General features: G+C 38.2%; 1 protein-coding gene across 2 annotated transcripts in view; it reads right to left on the bottom strand.

Moving 5' to 3' along the window:
- The window catches only part of mmp28 (matrix metallopeptidase 28), a 29,675-nt gene extending 4,966 nt beyond the window's left edge, over nucleotides 1-24,709 (bottom strand). The window contains exons 1-7 of one of the 2 annotated variants that reach the window (XM_079823041.1): nucleotides 24,449-24,709; nucleotides 21,010-21,086; nucleotides 19,665-19,861; nucleotides 14,817-15,038; nucleotides 5,805-6,050; nucleotides 366-509; nucleotides 128-292 (exon numbers count right to left, since the gene is read on the bottom strand). In XM_079823041.1, coding sequence (XP_079679167.1) covers nucleotides 128-292; nucleotides 366-509; nucleotides 5,805-6,050; nucleotides 14,817-15,038; nucleotides 19,665-19,861; nucleotides 21,010-21,086; nucleotides 24,449-24,529 — 1,132 coding nt within the window. In that variant the 5' untranslated portion in view covers nucleotides 24,530-24,709. The remainder of the gene's footprint in view (nucleotides 1-127; nucleotides 293-365; nucleotides 510-5,804; nucleotides 6,051-14,816; nucleotides 15,039-19,664; nucleotides 19,862-21,009; nucleotides 21,087-24,448) is intronic. The other variant, XM_079823042.1, reaches the window with a different exon arrangement.
- Between the last annotated feature and the right edge of the window lie 314 nt (nucleotides 24,710-25,023).

The raw sequence follows: 25,023 nt of genomic DNA, 5'->3' as shown, positions 1-25,023 counted from the left end.
ACGAAGAACAGACCCCAGATGTGCCCTGGACCAAACTGCACTCTGGAACATGGCTGACTCCCCTGGACACTGTATTACCTGTGTTTGCGAAACGGTCTGAACTCCTGAGGCATTCCCATCAGCCTACCTTTAAAGAAGTAGAGTTTGCTGTCCAGTGGGGAGAAGGCAGCAGCTTCAATAGCCAATGACAGCTCTGGCCAGCGTGTGTGGAGCGGAAGAGGATCGCTCGCACTGCCATTAGATACCGTCCAGAAATGATGGCCCTGAAACACCAGCACTGTCCCATTCTCATCTACAGAAAAACCAAAGCTTTACACAGTTCAAGGAAAAGCGTTCAAGTACCAATTCATATGTCTAGTTCTTACCCATGGTGATGGCATCGAAGGAGCCCTGGCAGTAGTGGGGTGTGAGAGATCCTCCCTTAGGGTCTTGAGAAATCTGCCAATCCTGCATGGCCCATCTCAGAGCCCGTCCCGCCAGCTGCTTCACTGTGTCCCCAGCTGGCTGACCTGCACACACATGCACAATAGTCCACACAGATGTTACCCAATCATATGTTTTAAAGCAGGGCCGTGCAGAGAGTTCTTCAGGGGCAGGGGCTCAAATGTAAAAAAGGGGCAATATATATATATATATATATATATATATATATATATATATATATATATATATATATATATATATATATATATATATATATATATATATATATATATATATATCCTTATGCTCATCAAGCCTGCATTTATTTAATCAAAAATACAGAAAAAACAGTAGCCAATATTGTGAAATATTATTACAATGTTCTTTTTAACTTTTTATTAATCAAAGAATCTTGAAAAGAGTATCACAGTTTCCATCATTGACATTAAATCCTCATACTAGAATGATTTCTGAATGATCATGTGACACTGAAGAGTGGAGTAATGATGCTGAAAATACAGCTGTGATTTTATTATATTTTAAATTATTTAAAAATAGAAAACCATTATTTTAATAATATTTCACAATATTGCTGTTTTTTATCAAATAAATGCAGGCTTGATGAACATAAGAGACTTCTTTCATAAATCATAATGCTGCATAATATTAAAAACTGGTAATATAATAAAGTCCTTTCACGTCACTATTTCACCAGCCTACACTTCACATAATAGGCCTGTAGATGCCGGTGGCACTTGGGTTTTGTTAACTTTGATGGTTTCATGAAATAGTAAACAGTGTATTAATAGGCTATACATAAATACAAGTGAATTTCACACTACTTACCATTAATGCGACTTTTGCTGCTGCTGCATGGTTTTGTGCATGTGCAGTGATTTGTTTGTTGTCAGTTAAAATCCATTTTGTCAGTGATGCAATTTATAAAATGAGACAAACCGCAGTAAATCGTTCCACAAACGTTAGTTCGTCTGTCCATGTAATTTTCAACCGATTTATGAATAAGAACAGAAAATTACCGCTTCACATCGCCCACTGGAATTTGAACTTGCTTTGCCAGATCACGATTGGTTGGTGTATATACATGACAAACGGGCATTGGTGAATTGTGTAATACTTTAAAATATATAATATATAGATTTGTAATTAAATCAACTCTGATTATGGATGAAAAAAATATATATTGGTTTACTTTTTTCCCGCGAGGCCACACACTCTCTGAAAGGACCATATTTGGCTCGAGAGCCGTTTCCGAACAGTGGAGAATCAGCTGTCAATCAAAACGTACGCAACCCATCGCAACGCGTTATGGCAACGCCTCAACAGAAATTGTCCGTCCGACTTTTGAGCCGTTCGTTACTATTGTATACATTGTCATGTTATAATAATCACATTTATTTAGTTTTATTGACCACGATATTATCATTGATATTTGTCTGAGAGGGGCACTTTTGATTCATTTTGAAAAAGGGCAGGGGCTCGAGCACCCAAAGCCCCCCCCTCTGCACGTGCCTGTTTTAAAGGGGGAACAACCCAAAAACTGTGTTTTATTCAGAGGGACAAACATAAAGACCTTTTTTACTGACATTATACTGTACACTGTATATAAAAACTCATCCACTGTGACCTAGTTTACTAATAAATCCTCAGAGCTGTTGTCAGAGCTCATGCTGGTGCAGTGGTCCTCCTGGGTCCTCCTAGTTTGTATATATCAGTATTTTTTTATATCAACCTCAAATATGGAATACAACTTGGTTGTGGATATATGGCTTTGATTTATATATATTTTTAACAATTTTAAAGTCCAAATCATTTAGCAAAATATGGATTTTGTATAAAATAAAATAAAAATTGTTTAGTACATTTGCTTTACAGTAAATGTAAACTTCTGTAACGTTCGTACTTTTTAAAAAGCTGCTTTCACTACTGCAATAATCTGCTGAGTGTCTTCTTTAAAAAGAGACCAGTGACAATTAACAGATTAGATTTCATAAAGGCATTGCAAGACCCCTTAAATGATTTTTGAAGGATCCTCCTTTGTCCCCTTTCAAATAATTAAAACAAATGGTTCGTTTATTTCGATGATCCACTTCAGACATTCTACTAACTGTAAGTACCTCTCATTAGTATTAGTATTAGAATATTAGTAGACTGTTAGCTTTGGGTTGTGTTACCCAGATAGCAAGCCCCCATCAAAGCCATGTTAAATCAATGTTAATGTGTCAATGGTAATGGCATTGAATCAATGTTACATCCTGCTTGCCCTCTCAGAAAATGAAACACAACATCTACAACTGACGTAAAGCCTGAAATCAACTAAAGATAAAAGACAATAAACACTCAAGATCTCAGCAGAAGTGCTTTTGAGAATTAACAGAGGTTTAGATGTTGATGTTTTATTGAAAATATCAGTGTTTCCTTTAGTTAGGCGGTTAAGAGTTGACTCTTAACTTGTTATATGAGTTGGTGGTCTTTGTAACAGTGTATACCAAAACACATATTTTGTTGCAATACAAAAGAGCCAGAAACAAAGAAGATCAGGTTATATAGTTTTCAGCATCTTAAAGTAGAATAATTAACGTAACTTATCCCTGACAAAAAGTTGCTTCTTGTTATAGATAGACTACATTTGCACACAAATCTTTCTTTCCCCAGATGAGATGCTGGATTATTGATTCAATGTCGTTACCATAGATTTTTTTATTAAATTTCAAAAACATTTCAACATTAATTGTGGGTACAAACATGATGTCGATTCAATGCAGTTAAAGTTGACACATTAACATTGATTTAACATTGTTTTGATGGTTGCTTGCTATCTGGGTAGGGTTTGGGTTAGTAGAATAAGTTGACATGTACTTGTAAAGTTACTTATTATTCATATATCAGATATGTCTGTTAAGGAGCTTCAAAATAAAGTGTTTGCAGATATTAAGACATTAGATATTAGTTATACTTATGAGTAGAATTTGGACCATCGAAATAATGCATTACCAAAAGATTTCATTACATTTAATGCAGTAATTTCAGCTTGTCTGAAAAAATAATATCTATGGCAAAAATCTGTGATTGTAGTGGAGGAATGCAATTCTACAATACTTCCTTTAGTAAACATGAGGATAAAGGCACACCCACACAAATATTTGTTTTAGCAGCTGATAATATCTTCACTAATGAGTTTTGTGATGAGGGCTCTGACTCATGTTGGTCTCCTCCTGCTTTAAGGATGAATGATATACAGTGCCCTCCACTAATATTGCATTTTTATCCCTTGATGAATATGAGCAAAGGTGGCTGTGAAAATAAATCTGCACCGTTTATCCTTCTGATCTTTCATTTAAAAAATTCATAAAATGCTAATCTTTCATTGAAGTAAAACAATTGAAAGTGGGGAGGAAACTCACATTATGAAACAATTTTTTTTCTCCAATGCATGTTGGCCACAATTATTGGCACTCCTAGAAATTCTTATAAGAAAATATCTTTGAATTATATTAAGTTTTTTCTAGCACACCAGGGGCATGAAATTGTCCAGCCATGACTTCCTGTTCCACATGAGTATAAATATGATGAAACACAAAGGCCAAATTCCATTAATCGTTCAGCACAATGAGTAAAACCAAAAAATGTAGTTCTGATGTGCAGCAAAAGATCCTTGAGCTTCACAAAATAATATAGAAAATAACTCGCTATTAGAAAATAACTAAAGCATTGAAAATCCCCATTTCCACCATCAGGGCAATAATTAAGAAGTTCCAACCCAGCTAACATATTTTTGTTATACGAACGTTCTCCAAAGATTCATTGTTGGATCTGGGAACGTAAATGTCCAGTTTTCTTGACGTTAGAGGAACGTGTTTTAAAATATATGATGTTCCCCAAATGAAATTTTGATTAACAAAATTTACGAAGCGTTATGAATCAGTGAGTCGAATCAGCAGTTTGGATCGCCAAATTTCAGCAGTTTGGCGGTTTGACACGCAGCCGAATCATGATTCGACTCACTGATTCATAACGCTCCGAAGCTTCATGATGAAATCGTCATCACTATATAAGTCGTTATTTAGTTTTTTTTTGCGCACATAAACTATTCTCGCAGATTCATAAAGTTATTTTAGAACCACTGTAGTGAGATGGACTTTGTAACGACGTCTTTAGTGCCTTTTAAGGGTCTTGAGAGTGAACCGTGCCATTGGGCAAATGGAGGCCTTTCAGAGCCATCAGCTTTACACTAAAATATCTTCATTTGTGTCTGAAGATGAACGGAGGTCTGACGGGTGTCCAACGACATGAGGGGAAGTCATTAATGACAGAATTTTCATTTTTGGGTGAACTAACCCTTTAATGTTAATATAATGTAAGTCTGACTTCAGACACAGCCTTAGATGAAATCAACTGAAGATAATGAAGACATTAAATCTCTGAAGATCTCATCAGACGAGGATTAAACAACTCCACGAACAGCACTACCAGCTTCACACATTACTAACCAGCTCTTATTGAGAATTAACAGAGGTTTAGATGTTGATGTATTGTTGAAAATGGTGATCAGTGTTTTGATTTAGTTGAGCCCTTTTGTTAAGTTGCTTCTTTTTTGGCAATTGCAGGTGTTTTCAGAAAACATTACTAATAGTCTGTCTAGAGCGAATGCGAACGTGCTTATTATAAACCCATCCAATGTGCATGAGGTGCATTTTTGACACAACACGCTGCCCAGCATACCCGGGTAAAAAATTCAGCTCGCCACGTACATACGGAGTAAAATATTAATATTGTAATATATTAGTGCTGGCACCAAGCACTATGTGTGTATTAATATAATAGCTGATCTTTGTTTTTCCTGGAAGGCTAAAAGACAGATCTGCCTGGCAAACTCATTGGAATGGATTCTTCAGTTATGAACAGGAAGGAGGGAGGGTGGTGTGCATCTGAAGATGGATGGTTGTGGGTTTTCTCCTGAAAGCACTGTGGCGTGTGTAAACCTGCCTGACACATGCTTGAGAAACAGCTGACAGTTTCACCAGCCTGGAACTATACTTGTGTTTATTTCTTTCAGTGTAAATCTATGATGAAATAGCCAGTAAAATAAAGGCTTTTTAATAATTTGAAGAAGAGTGCCTTGGATTTTCTTTTTGTTCTTTTGTTTATGTCTATCTGTTTCACTACAGCCTGGCAAAATAAGCTGTATTCATTGTCTCGCTAAGTGAAGACTGATTCTCAAGCTTCCTCACAATAGTCAGCTGTGCTCTCACTCTAAAGACATTGTCACTAAAGACCAGAGCCCTATTCTTTGCTGCTGTAAGATAATATTGCAAAATAAACACGTGCACAGTTTTCAATCAAGAAAAGAACAGCTTGTTTACCATAGAGTTGTTGTATAGCAGTGACGTCATCCCAGCTGAGCAGCACATTAGATCCCAACTTCTTATAGTATGGCGACATGAGCGCATGGCGAACAGGTGAATGAACCAAACCCAGAGTGTGGCCAATTTCATGAGCCATCACAACGAACAGGTTGTGTCCTTTAAGACCATTCAGGGTCCAGCGTTCGGACATATCAAAATGAGCTTCACCACGGAATGGGAAAAATGCATGAGCCAGAGCGCCACCTAAAGAAGATAAAGACAGAATCCTAGTTGAAAGACTGGGCATAACCAAAGTCCCTGTAAGGCAAGTTTTTGAAACGCCACTCGAGCAGCTATTTCAGGCAAGTCACCTTCATTTATATAGAGCTTTTCACAATATAGATTTTTTTTCAAAGCAGCTTTACATTGATAATAGAAAAATAATGGAAGAGTGATTGTTTGTGGAAGAGAAGACCAGGCAAAGTAAGTTTTTGATTGATTCATTTCCGTTGTAAATAATCATTAGTTAATTACTTTGGGGCCACTTACACAAAACCATTTTTAACCAAATTAGAAAACCCTCAATGCGTTCCGCCGCTCATCTGCACGGCAAAAGCGCCCGGCTGTATAATGCACAATAAATGTTGTTGTTGTTGTACAAAATGATGGCCAAATTACTTGTCTGCATTGCATAATACAGCGTGTTTAGTCATTTCCGATAATTTTGATTATGTTTTCATCTGTACAGAGGTGAAGTGAAGGAGGTCTTCACAGGAAGAGTCTAGTTGACACAGTCTCTGCTGACACTTGTCATGTCTAGTGCAGGTCCACCATCTGATCTGGATACGGCCCTATCCGGTTGACTACAACCTCGAGATAAACAGAGAGACTAGTTCTCTATGCCATTCTTCTCATGATGTAACGAGTACATCAGGTGTTATGGGTAGGGATGGGTATCGAGAACCAGTTCCATTTTTGAACCGGTTCCAAATGGTCCAGAACTGGTGATTCGATAAGAAAAGTGCATTTCGATTCCGCTTATTGGTTACTGTGTGCGCATTTTATTGTGATTTTTAACCGCTACGTGCACGTGTGTGTGCGCTGTTTCCTGTGCTGCAGACACACACACACACACACACACACACACACACACACGTGCGCACAGAACGGCTTCTCATGGTGAATGAATAGTGCACGATAATGAACTGAGTTCTCTTCCTCGTGCTTTTGCACAGCACGCGAATGGACACAAAAATGTCAAAATACTCTGGTAAACACAGTCAGTTACGTATGTCGTTGACGGCAGATGTTCTTGATGTCGTCTCTATGATAACGTTAATCAAACAACAAAAGATGAGAACATTAATTTGCTGTTCTAGACAGAATAACTTTGAACTATGAATAGCCTATATTTTATCAATAAAGTGCAGTGTTATTTTAAATTTGATTGCAGTTTCTGTACCTACCTGAAAATGTTTATTTCAATCATTTTTGTTCAATTGTATTTACTTGTGCAATTGTTAATTTGTTTATTTGTTCTTTTTTAAATACTGAGGGGAAAAAAAGCCTAATATAAATTTCAAACATTATTAAAGGGGTGGTAAAACACATTCTTTTGAAGGCTTGACTGTGTTTGTGGGGTGCACTGTAACATGTGTTCATGCTTCGTTTTAAAAAAAATTGCCTTATTTTTCATATATTTGACCTTTATTCTACACTGCTCTGTCCCTCCTTGTAAAACGGTCTGATGCTTTCCGGGTTGTATGAAGCCAGTCCCTCAAAAATATGCGATGGGCTCAGATTGGTTAGCTGGCCCAGTGTGTTGTGATTCGCTAAACGCCTAGTGCACGTCGGAAACGTCACGCCCCTTACCTTTACCGGAGGCTGTGCTTTGGTCAGTATTAGAAACAACGGCGTCAATAAAACCATTTGAGCCCGAATCAGACCCAGAACATTTGAGTGAAGATGATCGAGCAGAACCTGTTCAGTCCTCAAGAGTAAAGACTGCGGATCTATAATGATCGCTACTGAATGGCACTTTAACTTTTGTATTTTTAGAACGATTATAGCCAAATATCTGTCACAAGAACTAACCCAAAACAAACACTAAGCACTGGCTTTAACTAGTAAGTTAGCCAAATCACACACAGAACCATGTTTAGCATGCCTGTAGATAAACAATACATAAAAGCTCTAATCAAAGAATCATTTACACTAATGCCAGGTTCGCTATTGAGATTTTAACGTTAGTGTTTGTAACGTTAGGTGTTCGTCGGATAACGTTAAGTATGAATGAGCATTAAACAGACTGGTTTGCAGAACAGCGCTGTCATCTGTTTACTTCCTTGCTACAACCTATTACAGGAAAACACATCGATGAAATATAAATCAGAATTACAGGTTGTGGCCCGTGAACAGCTTCTGTTTGTAAATCCAGCTTTCAGGACAAGCCGTTGTGCATATCCTGTATTGAACTCGCGAAGTTTGTGGAAGTTTGTGTTGTCCTCCGTGAAATGTGCAGCGCGCGCGTCGTGCATCCACGCACCGGCAGTGTTTTTTTCACGCAGCTGACGTTGTGCAAATCTGGCATTGAAATCGCGAAGACGGTGGATGTTTTCCTCTGTTAGATGTGCTGCAGGGAGCCCTGCGCGCGCCTGATTCCCCGCTGACTCAAACACACGTGCATATAACATGTTTTATTTTAAACGCTCTGCAACGCACCCCCGTCCCTATGAAGGCTGAACAGAGCAAGTACCCCAGACCTGCAATCCGGATGAAAATAACAGCGTTTCCTCGGCATCGCGGCAACAACACTCCAGCCTAACTATACCACAACAGCGCCACGATACAAAATGGCCTCACCCCCACTTATTTCATATTCCCCGGAGGAGGGGTTTATGTAAATATTGGGCCTGGTGATGTCAGCAAAACCTGGGTGAATGTGTAGTAGTCCCTAGCGGCCGTTTGCTGTAGTCCTTAGAAACTGATTTCTTTAAAAGCAAATATCTCCCTTTGCTTTAAACTTTGAACGTTGTAACTTTGCAGATGTTGTTTATGCTCAAGCAGCAACATTACACGCTAGCTAAAGTTAGAATAGTGAAATCGTGGTTTACCACCCCTTTAAAGACGAGTATGTCTTTAATAATGTTTGAAATTTATATTAGGGTTTTTTTGTTCTTTTTTGCTATGGTATTTTTAAACCATAGGCAAAAGTTGCTAGCCTGCTGATTTTTCTTCATGGTATTCAGCTACAATTAAATGTTTTGCAATAATAGCCTAATAATAAATGTGTTTTTTACCCTATTGAAATCGAAATTAGGATAAGATAAGAATCGGAATCGATAAGCAGAATCTGAATCGTTCAAATTCAAACGATACCCAACCCTATATGGGAAGTGTTCCCGGTTCCGGCTGACCGAGTTAATGCAGCCTAACAATCATTTAACTGATTTAAATAATATAAATTGATAATGCTCTATGTTTATGCCATATGTGTTTTTAGTCTGCTTCCCGAACAATGCTAGGAAGACTGTTCCAGAGTTTAGGTGCTAAATAGGAAAAGGATCGACCGCCTGCAGTTGATTTTGATATGGCCAGAAATTTGAGACAGCAATAGATGTGATGAAGGATAATGTGTTCAGAGCTTGCTCAAGTACTGGGGAGCTAAACCATTTAGTGCTTTGTAAGTAATGAGCAAGATTTTAAAATATATACAATGTTTAATAGGAAGCCAGTGCAGTGTTGACAGAACCGGGCTAATATGGTCATACACAGCAAAATCCCCAAACATATAATAAACACAACCAAACTACTGTATATAAAGGCTATTCACATGAGCATGTGTAAAATAAAGGATTTACACTTTCATTAATTTGATACGCTACTCCACTTAGGAAGAACATTCATGCCAACTAGTTCCTGACCTGATGCATACACACAGCTGAAGCCGACTGTTATCGTCTTGGTCTGGAGCGAGGTTTATATGAGGTCATGTGAAAATAGGTGGGGCCGCCAGAAATCAGCCCCAATGGCTCGCTATGAGAAGGCGCTGCATTTCATTTTTTGTGGGGCACTGTAGAGCTAGGGAGGGCTCAGAGACTAGCTGCCCCACCTAGTATTATAATATATGCCCTAATCCCTAATGCCCTAATGTCTAATCCATGCACTTCATTTTAAGAAGTCTAAAAAGTCTTTCTTAGACATAGAAAGTCTAGAAAATATGAAAAATATTTGTTGTAGAATTCTGAATACATTTACAATTTATTATTAATTCAGTGTATATAGAGGTCTATGTTTGGATGAATATTTTGGTGAGCCTCTGGCCCACCTGCCCATACAGACAAGCCGCGGCCAGCATAATTTTCAAGTCTATTCAAAAGAATGTTGTGGTCGATAGTATCAAATGCAGCACTAAGATCGAGTAACACTAATAGAGAGATACAACCACGGCTGGATGATAAGAGAAAATCATTTGTAACTCTGATGAGAGCAGTCTCAGTGCTATGATACGGTCTAAATCCTGACTGGAAATCCTCACAGATACCATTTCTTTCAAAAAAAGGAACATAGTTGTGAGGATACTGCCTTTTCAAGTATTTTTGACAGAAAGGGTAGATTTGAGATCGGGCTGTAATCGACCAATTCTGTAGGATCAAGTTGCGTTTTTTTAATAAGCGGTTTAAAGGTCCCGTTTTTCGTGTTTTTTTTAAGCTTTGATTGTGTTTACAGTGTGCAATATAACATGTGTTCATGTTTCATGTGTAAAAAAACACAGTATTTTTCACACAATTTACTTATCTGTATACCGCTGTTTTCACTGTCCTCAAAACGGCCTGAGAATTTCCTCGTTCTATGAAGTCCCTCCTTCAGAAATACGTATCGAGTTCTGATTGTGCCAGCGGTTCCCGTGTTGTGATTCGACAGCAGCTTAGCGCACGTTGCCCGAGAAGGTCACGCCTCTTACCATAACGGGGAGATGCATGCGCTCAAACTACAGTGTCCCTGAAGGCCAAACAAAGGTGATTTGACTCCGGGATGAAAATAACAGCGTCTGATGGCGACAAACGCAACCGAACCGAACGCAACACTCCCTCTTCTCCATGAGGGAGCAACAAGACCACGCCCCCTTTTTCGCGTATTCTTGTGGGCGGAGGTTAGTCGACATACTGCTCTACTGACGTAATTAAAGCAGGAAATACCAGGATGTAGTCCTAACCGGCCGTTCGCTGTAGGCTTTGAAAGGGAACTTCTGTTAAATAAAATATCTCGCTTGGCATTGAACTTTGAGCTTTATAATTTTACAGGTATTATTTATGCTCTAACAGCAACATTACATACTAACTAAAGTTTGAAAAATGGGATCACGAAGAACAGGACCTTTAATAATAGCAAGCTTAAAAGTTTTACGTACGTATCTATCATAGAGTCACTCTCTCCCTGTACTCAACCATCTGCACCTGCCACGCCCCCTCGTTCTGATCACCTGCACCTGTCCTGCCTCATCACCAGCACTATAATACAGGCTATGCACGTGACGTCACCTTTAGCTGGAGTGACTGCGGTTACGCCACATTGAGTGGCAAAACGACTGAGAGGCAGCATTAGTTTACAGCGTGAATGCCACGAAAAACACACAAAACAAGGCCCGAGGCCAGGGGGGGGGGCTTAGCCACGGAGCCCATGGACATCACTGTGCCCCCCTCCGGGCCGAGGGAGATGGACTTGATAATAGCGTGTCATTTTCGCACTCAAACCACTGCCCAGGCAGTGCACTGGCACTCAGGATTTACTGCTTCGGCTTATTGCTTTTAGAGGGAAAAGCTGCCCAACACTGCTGATCTAGGATCTGTAATCCACTGTAAGAAATTGCAATAATAGCATCTTATTAGCAATGATTTGGCAAAAGAGCCAGTGCGTGTATTGTCACTCGTCAAATTATAAAATCTTCCCCTTCGGTGAGTAATGTAAATGTCCAGTTCTGCACACGCGCTAATCCTCTCTAATAAAGTGTAGACATTATGTAAATAAGATTCATTGTGCCGTCAGCTTCACTGATTAATATAACGGAACTTTGTGAGATCGCGTTCATTGAATGCGTGACAGCTTTTAGTGATTATAAAGGGAGCACTATTTGCGCGCTGTCTAGGCGATATAAAAAAATATTTATAGGCCTATAATATATTCAGAATTTAAATAAAACTTTTGTTTTCCATTCTTGACAAGCAGCCACATACACACTAATACATAGACCCATATCCGCGTATACATGCGGGATTCATTCTCGAAATTGTGATGACTGACAGTGATATTTATGTATCGAAATCAGGCTCATATAAATGTCAGGAAAACACGATTCCTGGCTGCATGTCAATTTTCATGGATCACTGGATTTTTGCCAAGTTGTAAAGAACAGTATATCGAGTCCAACCTTGATAACTGTTTGTTTTACTCGCGGTTTCCCCTATTAACTCCAGTCACGCAGCAGCTCTTCTGCCACTCACTCAGTCCCGGCTGAGGGGGCGTGTCCAGGCGGGAAAGTGACGTCGATGTATACCCTCCTATATACAACACTCACTCCCCAGTCCCACGTCTGATCTCGTCAAGACAACACAGACCCAACCTGCTCACCTGAGATACCCTGATCGTCTTTGTTTGTTCCCATCGTCAGTCCTTGGTCTTCATCGTCTCGTCTGCACTGTTCCCAGTCTCCGTTTCAAATCTGTCTACGTCAGCTAAGTTCAAGTCATCTGTATCCACCCTGTGATTCATCCCTCTTGTGCCGTGTCTGCTCAATCCCTGCTCTGTTTAATAAACTTCACTGTTTTATCTCAACCACTGTCTGTTCCTTCTGTGTATGTGACAGAATCCTAATGACAAAGATGAATTAATGATATTAAGAAGAGGATCTACGACCACTGGCAGCATGTCTTTAGAAGCTTAGTCGGTGTAGGGTCGAGCATACATGTTGTTGATTTAACGAGTTTAGACAATTCTTCCTCTCCAATAGCAACAAATGAACAAGATTTTTTCTTATGGACACTACAATGCGATACTGTAGTAGACGTTTGCATAATTACAATTTTCTCTCTAATATTATCAATCTTCAAGTAAAGAAATTCATAAAGTCATTACTGCTATGCTGTTTGCAAGCTTTATTTCTTGTTAATTCAGCCACTGTATCAAATAAATACCTAGGGTTGTTTTTTGTTGAAAAATAAGCAGATCTAGCGTTTTTTTTTAAAAGGCCTTTCTGTATGCAATCGTGCTCTCTTTCCATGAAATGCGAAAAACCTCTAGTTTTGTTTTCTTCCAGCTGCTCCATTTTTCTGGCTGCTCTCTTGAGTGTGCTCATTGTACCACAGCGTTGGAGGAGAGGAGCAACTGTGTCTAATGTACTGGAAAAGAGAGCGTCAAGAGTTTCAACATCGAGTTCTTCTAAACTATCTGGGATGCTGAGGAGATTAAACTGATCTGGAAGATTATATAAAAAGGAATCTTTAGTGGTAGGAATGATAGTTCTACCATATTTGTAACAGGGAGTCGGCTTTGCAGCAAAGGCTAAATGAAGTATACACAATATTAGGTAATGATCTGAGATGTCATCGCTCTGCTGCAGAATTTCAACGGCATCAACATTGATTCCATATGACAATATTAGATCTGATTAGGAAAATGAGTGGGTCCTGACATGTGTTGCCTAACTCCAATATAGTTTAGAATGTCTTTTTCAGCCAATGCACATTTGCAGTCATAAGAACGCTGTTTCTATAGAAACCGGAGCTTCTGACAGCAGCAGTGATGCAATGACTTTACTAATTGCTGATTGGCTCTTTAATAGCGTAGGTGGGGCTTATGCCATATTGCTCATAACACTTTCTCCTATTCATAGTAATATGAGTGCACGTCTTTATAAATCTAAAGTCTTTGATTATAACTTTGCAAAAAGAGGGTTGGTAAGTGATTCTATCACACAAATCTCATGCTAGCAAGCATAAAGTGTGCCGGAAAACTCAGTCAGTGGCCGGGAAAGAGTAAAGTAGATTTTAACTAAATTTGTATGTACACCACCAGTGGACTAGCCCACACAAAAATTTGCATACTCATTACAAATTAGGAACATATCGCTTTTCTTTACATTTCAATATTTTCAAACAAATCTATGTAAACCTATGTGAAAAAAAGTATTTAATAGGCTACTCAATCAAAAGATTAAACACAACTACATGAAAAATATACTTAAAATACTTTTACTTTTAAAAAAAATTTTGTTGACAGCTAAAGGAATACTTTATCTGACACCATCTAACTGTTAAAGAAACTATAACACACAGCTGAACTGATTTTACAAATGCGTGATTTACTAACAAAACTATAGCACTTAGAAAGCTCAAGTAAACATACGAGTTTACATAAATAATTCTCTAAGTATACTAACTTTAGACTAATGGGCATTGTTTCTAAAGCGCTTGATAGGACTTGCATGACTGAACAGGAATGTGTTTATTTCTTATACAATAAACCACACACAAGAACATTTTGATTAATGATGTATACAAACACAAACTGAAAATTACATTTCATCATGGGACATTTCTAACGAAAACACAGGTTTAGGAGATCTGGAGCTCCGGATATCTGGACTGAAGTGTTTTTTAATGAATTTATTGGTTTGTCAAGACTAAATAAGAATTTTAAATGTTACAAAAATACATAGGCCTACTTCATTCTTGGCGTAGTTTCTTTTTTTCTGCTCTGGACAAATAGCTTTGTTTGGAAGCCATATGTCAAGACGCATGTCATTACCTGCTGCACTTCATGATGTCCGAGTCCGAAACAGCCCTACACCCCTTGCGTAGTTTGCGTACATACGGAGGACCGGCACTGGTGCTGTCACCTGCCCATGTGGCACTTCCAGTATTAATGGTTCATATTTAATAAAACATTTACACTAAACACTTCCCCCGTTTTTTTTATGTAAATGCTAATACACAGCATATTCAATTTAATTAATTAAAGAAAGAAATAAGTTACCTGGCCCATCAAATGCATTTCCTGTCCCATCATTATGTTCCCCTTCAAAGAAGGCCAGACGGATGTCGGCGGGACCTTGCTGGAGCTCCTGGAAGAGCAGGCCGGACACATTACTCCAGAGCTGGAACGCTGCCTTCACCGCCAGATGCACTTGACTGGGAGAGAGACTCCGTGGCCAGTTCATGATGCGATAGGTGAGCTGACGTTTGTGCCATTTCTCTCCTGTGGAAGTATGAACAAGTAATGCATCAAACCAATGCACTTAATAATTGTGACTTTTCAGCGGAATATTAGCTGTGCTGAGGTTCAATTATTTATGTCTATTTGTAAATGGACACTGAAATTCAGTTAGATTTGTATGGTAACAGTTACTTTTTATAGTGTGCTTTTTATTATTACATTTAAGAAATAATTTAGTTAAATAAAATCAAGTTACTTAATAACATTTAAAAAATCTCCATACATCTGTATATTTATATACTGTATATCTAATACTTAATTTAGCATTTTACATTAATGACAGTTTTAAAGTTCTTTTTTAAGTCAATCACAGATTTTTTACAAAGACAATCCACGGCAAAGTGGACGGAAAATGCTTGAGAGTCAATGATTGGATCATTATTGCAGTGATTATTATGTTTCTAGCATGTTATATGTTTGGCAACAGTTCTTCTAACCCTAATTGATGGAGTGTGTAGCTTTTCATTTCTTATTAACAACCATGTAGGAAGACGTATGGAAATAAATGTGTACAACATTTGGTGAAGAGTGTACGAACAAACTAGGAGGAGTTTGAAAAAGGTTCTTCAGAAAATGCAAAAATGGCAGAACAATTTTATAGATGGATATGAAATCAGATACATTTTAAAGAGCTCTGCCCAGGGATTCAGGGGAAAAAAATGCTTTTTTTTCTAGACCTTAAAACCATAAATATAAAATTGTTCTGCCATTTTTGCAGGTTCCTAAACTCAAATCACCTCATTATAGCGCCACCCAACTAACAGATGTCTGAGCAGATCCGCACGTTTGAGACAACCCTGCCAAGTTTGGTTTCTCTACGATTTACGGTCCCGGATGTCCATAAAGAGAGAAGAAGAAGTAGAAGAAGGAGAAAATCAATACAAACACAATATCCATGGTGTATATGACTTTCTTCTTTCAGACGAATACTGAAGAATTATATTAATAAATATCCTGGCTCTTCCAAGCTTTACAATGGCAGTGACAGTCCATTGAGTTTGAAGCTCAAAATAGATTTCCATCCATTATAAAAGTGCTCCACACGGCTCCGGGGGGTTAATAAAGGCCTTCTGAAGAGAATTCATGGGTTTGTGTAAGAAAAATATCCATATTTAACACTTTATAAAGTAAAATATCACTGGAACCAGTCACTGCCATTATAAAGAAGAGTCAGGATATGTATTAATATAACTCTGTATTTGTCTGAAAGAAGAAAGTCATATACACCTAGGATGACTTGAGGGTGAGTCAATCATGGGGTAATTTTCCTTTTAAAGTAAACTAATCCTTTAACATGTGACTGAGGTTTTGTGAATTGGACACATAATTACAGACATCCAAAACACAAATAACTCCATTGTTCTGAGGTATAACATGACATATTATGCCATAATCCCTAATTCATTTTTTAGGGCACAGTGAAACCAAACTAAACTGAACAGAATTTAAAGAATTAAAGTGTTGTCTTATTTTTGATTTGTTTTCTGACAGCCAGTTTTGTGTCCACTACAGACTTTGTTTTTGTAGTGAGAACCAACATCAGGTACTGACATGAACACACACATACTTAAACCAATGGTGCTGCATTCCTGAAGTATTAGCACATGTTCAAGCTGACAGGTCTGAATTTACATCACACACATACACACACTGAGCCTTTATTTCAACACAGCTCCAAAAATATCACCAATGCAGCCTCTGTTAGAATGACTGACTCTCTTTCTGCAAGTCTGTTCTTCTAAAACCTACACTATTCTGAGATATATCCTATTTGAAAACAAAGATTTGGCCATATGTGTGTGTTCATTTTATTCCACTCCCTAAAAATGTCTTCTGCAAAACAGTCCTCAGTGCCAAAGACCTTGACTGAAAACAGGCAATCAGAGTTTTAAGCACTTGGCAAACTGTGTGAATTTGCCTGAGTTTGTGTGGTGGGCCTATACACAAGTGGATGTTCGTTCTAACCTGCTGTATACACTTGGTATGGTCAGTAATTATGACTACCACTGTATTTACCCATTATTAGGCTCAGAATTACACCCACACCCAGCAGGCACAGAATTACCTCACAACTCCATGCAAATCCATTTAACCAAAGGACCGTTTGACTGAACATATTGTGTCTACTCTATGGAAAAATAAGTTTAATAAGTGTGCTTCTTATAGAAGAATACATTCAGTCTACTTTTCAGGAATACACTTAAAATTGCTCTTAAGTGTAAGTGACATACTGACAAAAAGGTCTACGTATATTTGGCCTATACTTTTTTTGATCGAGATACATTAGCATTAAGGATTTCTAAATTATACTTGGCTTGGAGTTGTGTTTAATCTTTTGATTGAATTGAATATTAAATATACTTTTTTCACATAGTTTTACATACAGCCTTATAAACTGATATTGTTTGAAAATATTGATTTATAAAGAAAACCGATATGTTCCTAATTCTGAGTATGAGAATTTTTAGGCTAGTCCACTGGTGGTGTACATATGAATTTCTACTATTATGGATCTTCTGAAAGAGTACAGAATATCCTGATCAAAACACAGGTGAAACCACTTTCTTCCATCTTAAAAATATATCTAAATTACAGCACATGCTCTCAATGCAAAATGCAGAACAGTTAGTTGATGCGTTCATGACCTCAAGGCTAGATTATTGTAATGCTCTACTGGGTGGTTGCCCTGCTCGCTTAATAAACAAACTCCAGCTGGTCCAAAAAACGCAGCAGCTCAAGTAAGACTAGAACCAGGAAGAATGACCATATTAGCCCGGTTCTGTCAACACTGCACTGGCTGCCTATTAAACTTTGCATACATTTTAAAATCTTGCTTATTACTTACAAAGCACTGAACCGGGAACACTTCCAATAACACCCGATGTACTCGTTTACATCATCAGAAGAATGGCATACGCTAATGTTAGTCTCTCTGTTTATCCCGAGGTTTACTGCAGTCAGCCGGATCTGGGATTTTGGACCTGCGCCTAGACATGACCAACTTTGGCTTTGGTTTGCTTAGTTGGGGACACTAAATATTCAAATATGTTACCGATCTGCCCGCATTGACACTATATGATAATTGAACTGAGCTGGATGACATCACTGTTTTCTCCAGAGCGGCTGTACAGCCAAATCAAATTCTGTTGCATTATTTTAACACTGTGAAGCTGCTTTGAAACAATCTGCATTGTATAATGTGCTATATAAATAAAGGTGAATTGACTTGAAGAAGAAGCAGAAACAAGCAATAGAAGCATTGCTTACACACATGCAAAACAACTCGATCATCAAACATTAAACAGCATATAAATCAAAACTGGAACGACTGTAAAGCTTTGATGGACTCGATCTACTCCATCTCATTCTGATTTTGATCCGGACGTGGTCTTTGACAAAATGTGATTTTCTGAGCTTTTTGTTTAAAATATTGCTTTTTCTTTAATGAAATTTGCCCACATTCAAGTTTTGATTAAAAAAAAGGATGCATGAAACTACTGTAGAGTAAAATATTTTAAAATGGAAAGAGTACATTAAAAGGTATATTTAAAGTATACAAAATGTATACATATTAATAGGAACATAGTAATATACATGTGCAAAAATAATATATAAATAGTAATCTATAAGTATGATGTTATGCTCACTTAAGAATAACTTACAAGTATAATTGCAGTATAAAACTACAATCATAAACTAAAAATATACTATTAAACTACTAGAGTACACTTATAAGTTCACTTGTAGTATAGCTGCAGTACAAATGAGAAACAAAGTTGTGAACTAGTTAAAGTTTACTACTGTAAGTGTAACACTTATAGTACACTTAGTTTACTTTTACATTCAAATTGTAGTATGCTTACAAGTTTACTATTAGTACATTGATATTAGTTGACTAACTACATAAAGTATTCTTAAAAATATACTTGAACATTACTTAAAGGTGCACTGTGTCAATTTTACACGGCTAGTGGTGAGGCAAACCAACCGTCCACCTCTCACCCCTCCCTTTCGAAGCACATAGAGAAGCTACGGTGGCCAACACAGGACAAAGAAGTCGTCGTCTGAGACAGCAGAGAGTGACTAGCGCTCTGTAGAGCAGTTTGTCCATTTAAGGCTACTGTAGAAACATGGCGGCGCAAAATGACAAATTCACTGTAAGGGGACCAGCTGTGTAGGACGATAGAAACGGCTCATTCTAAGGTAATAAAAACATAACGGTTCATTATGTAAGGTCTTTATACTCCACTGAAAACATAGTTATGTATATTATACTGCATTTCTGTCAATAGATCATCATAAATGTTACACACTGCACCTTTAAATATACCTCATAAAATGAACTTGAAGTATCACTCTTTTTCTTAAGGGTACCCCTTATCATCAAATAAATTGTTTTAGTAAAAACAAACAAACAATGAAAGCTTGACCTGCATGCATTCTTTCAGTTTTCGTTGAAAATGTCTCTATTGCTGTCCTTTGTTAATGATACACACGATGTGTGGAATTGAATGGGATTTCAGAGTTTTAGGGTGTTCCCAACACTCGAGATGTGAGTCGAGATATGCCTCTTAAAAGCAGGCTGGTGAATGCGTGCAGTGTCTTTACCTGTCTGAGTGTAGCGCTTCTTACGGAGACGCTGCTCATGTCTGCCCAAGTGGCCTGTGAAGATACCGTTGACCCTTTGGCTCCAGGAACTATGGGTACCAACATCTTTAACCCCGCAGCGGGCTGAGGTCATCTTCTCCAGAGTGGCACTGTCCAGCCGTCCAGTGACGGGCAGCTGAGACAACCACTGAAACTCACTGAAAGAGACAAGACCACACGGAGGAACAGCTGCACATCACTAGATCATAACCACATTTCTCTGGACCATCCTCAAACTGCAGTTATGATGTTTCTGATAGTTGGCACCAGGTTAACCTCCTAAGACCCAGGACTTCTGAATTTAGTATTTTGTCATGTCATTACATAAGAAACAAATGGGGGGGGGGGTGAAAAATGGTATTTTATTAATATGTTATGCTGTCCTCTGGACTCAGTTGTTTAACAAATACAATGACATGAAATGACATGTATAGGCAAAAACTATTTTTAGGTTTCAGGATTTTTTTTAACCAAACATTTTTTTTTAAGATGATTCTCAACTATGTTATGAAAGATATAACAGAATGAATTGATATGCTATTTTACTTTATGCAATATGTGGGTAAATTGGCCATACATGGGTTTTCCCATTCAATGCATCTCTATACTGTCTCTAATTCTCATATTAATGTGTTTTTGGAGCAACATGTGATGAAAAAAAGAAGAGTTGGCAACATTTTCATTATAATATCTAATATTTCATAGGAACATTGATATGTTATTTCTTTCCCTAATCACTTGTTGTGTCTCCTAAAATGCCTGATAAAGATGATTTAAGTCCCGCTGTCCTCTACTGAGTGTGTGAAATCAATGCCCTGTTCTGTAACAGGAAGTCATGTTTTGATTAGAAACCCCATAACATTTCCAGAGATTTATAACAAACAATTTGAAAATTAGTCTGATTTAAATGATAATTATTACAAAATGTTATCATATTTCCATTAGAGTGCTAAATTTGATCATTCAGTCATTTTTAAAGATCAAGGAGAAGTTGTTGTCCTGGTGAAACCTCCAAACGTATCTCTGAAAAGCCCTGAAAGTGCTCTTTACAGGACATCCAGACTAAAACTGTGACGTGTGTGGTGTCAGAGAAGTTCACTAAAATATAATGTCCTCGTACGAGGACAGTGCAAGGATGTTAAGACAACGAACTGACGCACAGTGTGATTATATGTTATGATTGATGACTAGCCAAGTTTGCTAGGGAACAAAAACATGCCATCTTTAGCTTCACACTCCTATCTCTTGAAATACGAAGGACAAAAACAAAAGTGGAGCACGGCGCTAACAAGGTCACAGGTTTTACCTGATGGCAGACTTGACTTCTGCTGTACGATGAGTTTCCTTCTCCTTTTGCAGGTATCCGTATCGCTCCAGAAAACCCTGCACACACACACACACACACACCAAGTCAAGTCACCTTCATTTCTATAGCGCTTTTTACAACACAGATTGCCTCAAAGCAGCTTTACAGTGATAATAGGAAATTCATTCGTTTTAGATGAAAAGCTAACGTAAGTTTTTGATTGATTAATTTCTGTTGTAAAAACAGACGCCCATCCGCAGAGCAACAGCCCCTGATGGCTGGAGAACGCAAACCATTAAATAGGTTTGAAATAATTTTGAAATTTACCACCTCCATCCCCGCGCAAACCCCAAAAAAGGTGAATCTGCGAAAACGGCGACGACATGTACACAAGCATTACGTCTTCAGCCAATAGGCAAGCGTGTTTGAATAGGTATGTGTGCAGATGTGCTTTTATCTGTATAGAGGGGAAGGGCCTTCACAGTCTCTGCTGACACTTCAGGTCTGCGTTGGTCATGTCTAGGAGCAGGTCCACCATCCGATCTGGATCCGGCTGACTGCAGTAAACCTCAGGATAAACAGACAGACTATCATTAGCGTAGATGCCATTCTTCTGATGATGTAACGAGTACATCAGGTGTTATGGGAAGTGCTCCCGGTTCCGGCTGACCTAGTTAATGCAGCCTAAAAGCAGCCTAATTGTGAATATTCTGGTTAAAATTGCGGTTTGCAATTTAAAATGCGATTTTTTTTTTACAAATGAAAAGTGTGTGTATATAACATTTTGTGTTTATATATTAATATGACTAATAATTATTATTATTATAATTATTATTATTTCTAAATAAAAGCAGAGAGTGTGTCTGCTTCCTGAACAATGTTAGGAAGACTGTTCCAGAGTTAAGGTGCTAAAAAGAAAAATGATCGACCGCCTGCAGTTGATTTGGATATTCTCGGTATGATCAACTGGCCAGAGTTTTGAGACCGCAGTAGACGTGATGGAGGATAATGTGTTCAGAGCTCGCTCAAGTACTGGAGCTAAACCATTTAGTGCTTTGTAAGTAATAAGCAAGATTTTAAAATGTATGCGATGTTTGATAGGCAGCCAGTGCAGTGTTGACAGAACTGGGCTAATATGGTCATACTTCCTGGTTCTAGTAAGAACTGGAGCTGCTGCGTTTTGGACCAGCTGGAGTTTGTTTATTAAGCGAGCAGGGCAACCACCCAGTAGAGCATTACAATAATCTAACCTTGAGCTCATGAACTAACTGTTCTGCATTTTGCATTGAGAGCATGTGCCGTAATTTAGATATATTTTTAAGATGGTAGAAAGCAGTTTTACAGATGCTAGAAACGTGGCTTTCAAATGAGAGATTGGTATCAAAGAGCAAACCCAGGTTCCTCACTGACGACGAGGACTTGACAGAACAGCCATCAAGTGTTAGACAGTATTCTAGGCTACTACTTGTGGAGCGTTTTTGTCCAATAATTAAAAATTCTGTTTTTTCAGAATTACGTGTAGGAAATTACAAATCATCCAATTTTTTACATCAGCTATGCATTCCGTCAATCTTGTGAATTGGTAAGTTTCGTCAGGGCGTGAAAAAATATAGAGTCATAACACTGAAAACTAACGCCATGCTTCCTAATGATATCTCCCAAGGCTAGCATGTACATCATGTGTCATACATCATGATTACTCCCATCAGCAGCTCGAATCTACCTCAGAGATCACTAAAACTAGACATACGGTAACATATTTTGGAATGACGTAGCAATATAGACTATACCATAGAAACATAGACACAACAGGATAGCCAATACCCATATGAGCATTGTTTGAGATAATTGTAGCATTTGTTGTTCCCTGCATGAAACAGAAAGATCTGTGGGAAGATGCAGTGCCTCCGTGCCTCTGATGCCTTCACTTTATCCTAGACGGGAATACTGAATGACCATCCAGACAGGGGGAAAAGAAGCTGTTTGTATAGTATTATAGTATTACATCTGTCTGTAATGCATCTCATTTTAAACAGGGGCTTGTACAGAAACTACAGTTTTTGTTTTGTTTTGTTTTTAAAGAAAGCCTCAGTTTTTGAATGTGTGTGAGAGAGGAAATGTCTCAGTCAGGTATTGGCATGTAAACTGCATATTTGCTTTTAGTGTAGGTGTGTGGAGCACTTCTGAACCAGCCGGAGGTCACAGGTAGGGTGAGACTAAAGCTGCTGGAATTTGTTGGCAGATCTGCAGTGAGGCCACACATGATTAAAGTAGTGGAAATAACATTACAGAGGAACCAAGAATTCAACAGTTGTCTCCGAAACACAGAATCATTGTTCATACTTTAACACGTCTGCCAGTGTATAGTGGGGACAAGAAACTTGCAAGCTAAAAAGCATGATGATGAATTATTATGATATTATTTTGATGCACTTACAGTTTGATCTGTTTAGCTAGCTAACGTTTAAATTTCTCTCAATTCTGGAGACATAAGCAGGGGATGCGATTACAGTGTAGGGATGCACGATATATCAGCCACCGTATCGGTATCGGCTGATATATGTGGATTTTTAATGTTATCGTTATCGCCCCCAAAAAGAAAATTTGGCCGATATATGAAAGCCGATAGATTAGGGATTATTATCTTCAGATGAGACACTTCAGATGCACACTGTCGCCATGATGGCTTTGAATTGCTTGAAATATGATTTAAATCACTTCAATAAAACAAATTACAGTTAAGAGCAAAATGTTTCATATGACATAAAATCATATAATTATAATGAAAACATAATTGTATGATTGGGACATGGACATGGTGAGACTAGTTTTTGTACACTCTAAAAAAAAGGTTCTATACGGCACCAAAAATGTTTCTTGGCTCGTAATCATAGGGGAACCTTTTTTAGTGCTATATAGCACCAATTTTGGTTCTTCGGAGGTGCTATATAGCACCTTAGTCAAAGAACCGCTGAATAACCACTTAAGCACCAAAATTGGTGCTATACTTTTTGGTGCCATATAGAACCTTTTTTTTTTTTTAGAGTGTAATCAGGATCTCAAAAATGTTATATTAAAACTTGAATTTATATTTATCGCCCAATATATCGGTTATTGGCTTTCAAATACAAATAATTATCAGGTGCTATTACAGTGCACTCGACATGAAAATGCTCCCTTGGTTTCATTAGAAAATGTATGGCTGTGGCAAATCATTCTGTCCTCAAAATTTTCCATAGTTGAAAATGTTCCACAGCTGAAAGCAACGCAATAGGCTATGTTTGTCTCCAACATGTTTGCAGTTGTATAACTAGAGACATGACATAGGATTTAATTTGGGCTACCTGAAGCCCATGTGTTTTATTTCAGTAGCTGTGCACTTTAAATTGAAATTTTGGGACAAGATACAAGGCAGATAATTGGTGGAAGCCGATCTTACCTGAGCCTGAGCTGTGGAGATTGGAGAGCTCGCCGCGGTCTGACCGCACAACAGCACTGACAGCAGCACAAACACCTCCATCTGCGCACTCTTTACTAACAAAATCACCTCATGAAAATAGATCCCATCACGACGAAAGCTACACCGATCTCGAAGAAGAGCGATAGAGGGACTTTCTCGGCTCTGAGAGCAGCGAGTGCGCGTTCCGCCTCCAGAGCGCGCGCGGGCACAGCCTCAGTTCTCAAGCGCGAACCATCCTTTAACTGCTCTCTCAGACACACCCTAGCACACACGGTCAGATATTTACAAGCTTTGCATTGCGCAAAATAATAATAATATTAGGGATATACTACCCTGTTACATTATTTTCCCATGTTATCTCTACAGAACAAATCTTTACTAACTGGCTGTGTTCCAGCATCCCTGAAATTGGCCTCTGTTACTTTGCTCAAGAAGAACGTCTGTTTTAAAGAACTACTGACCTATTTCTGTGGTTGCTTTTACTTCTTTCATTTTCTACTGGAAAAAAAGTTTTTTTTAAACAAACCATTTTTCTAAATTTCAGTCAGGTTTTA

Source organism: Gobio gobio (assembly GCF_949357685.1).
Source record: "Gobio gobio genome assembly, chromosome: 8".
Lineage (NCBI taxonomy): Eukaryota > Metazoa > Chordata > Actinopteri > Cypriniformes > Gobionidae > Gobio > Gobio gobio.
The sequence above is the reverse complement of the archived record's forward strand: the minus strand, read 5'-3'. Positions and strand labels throughout refer to the sequence as shown.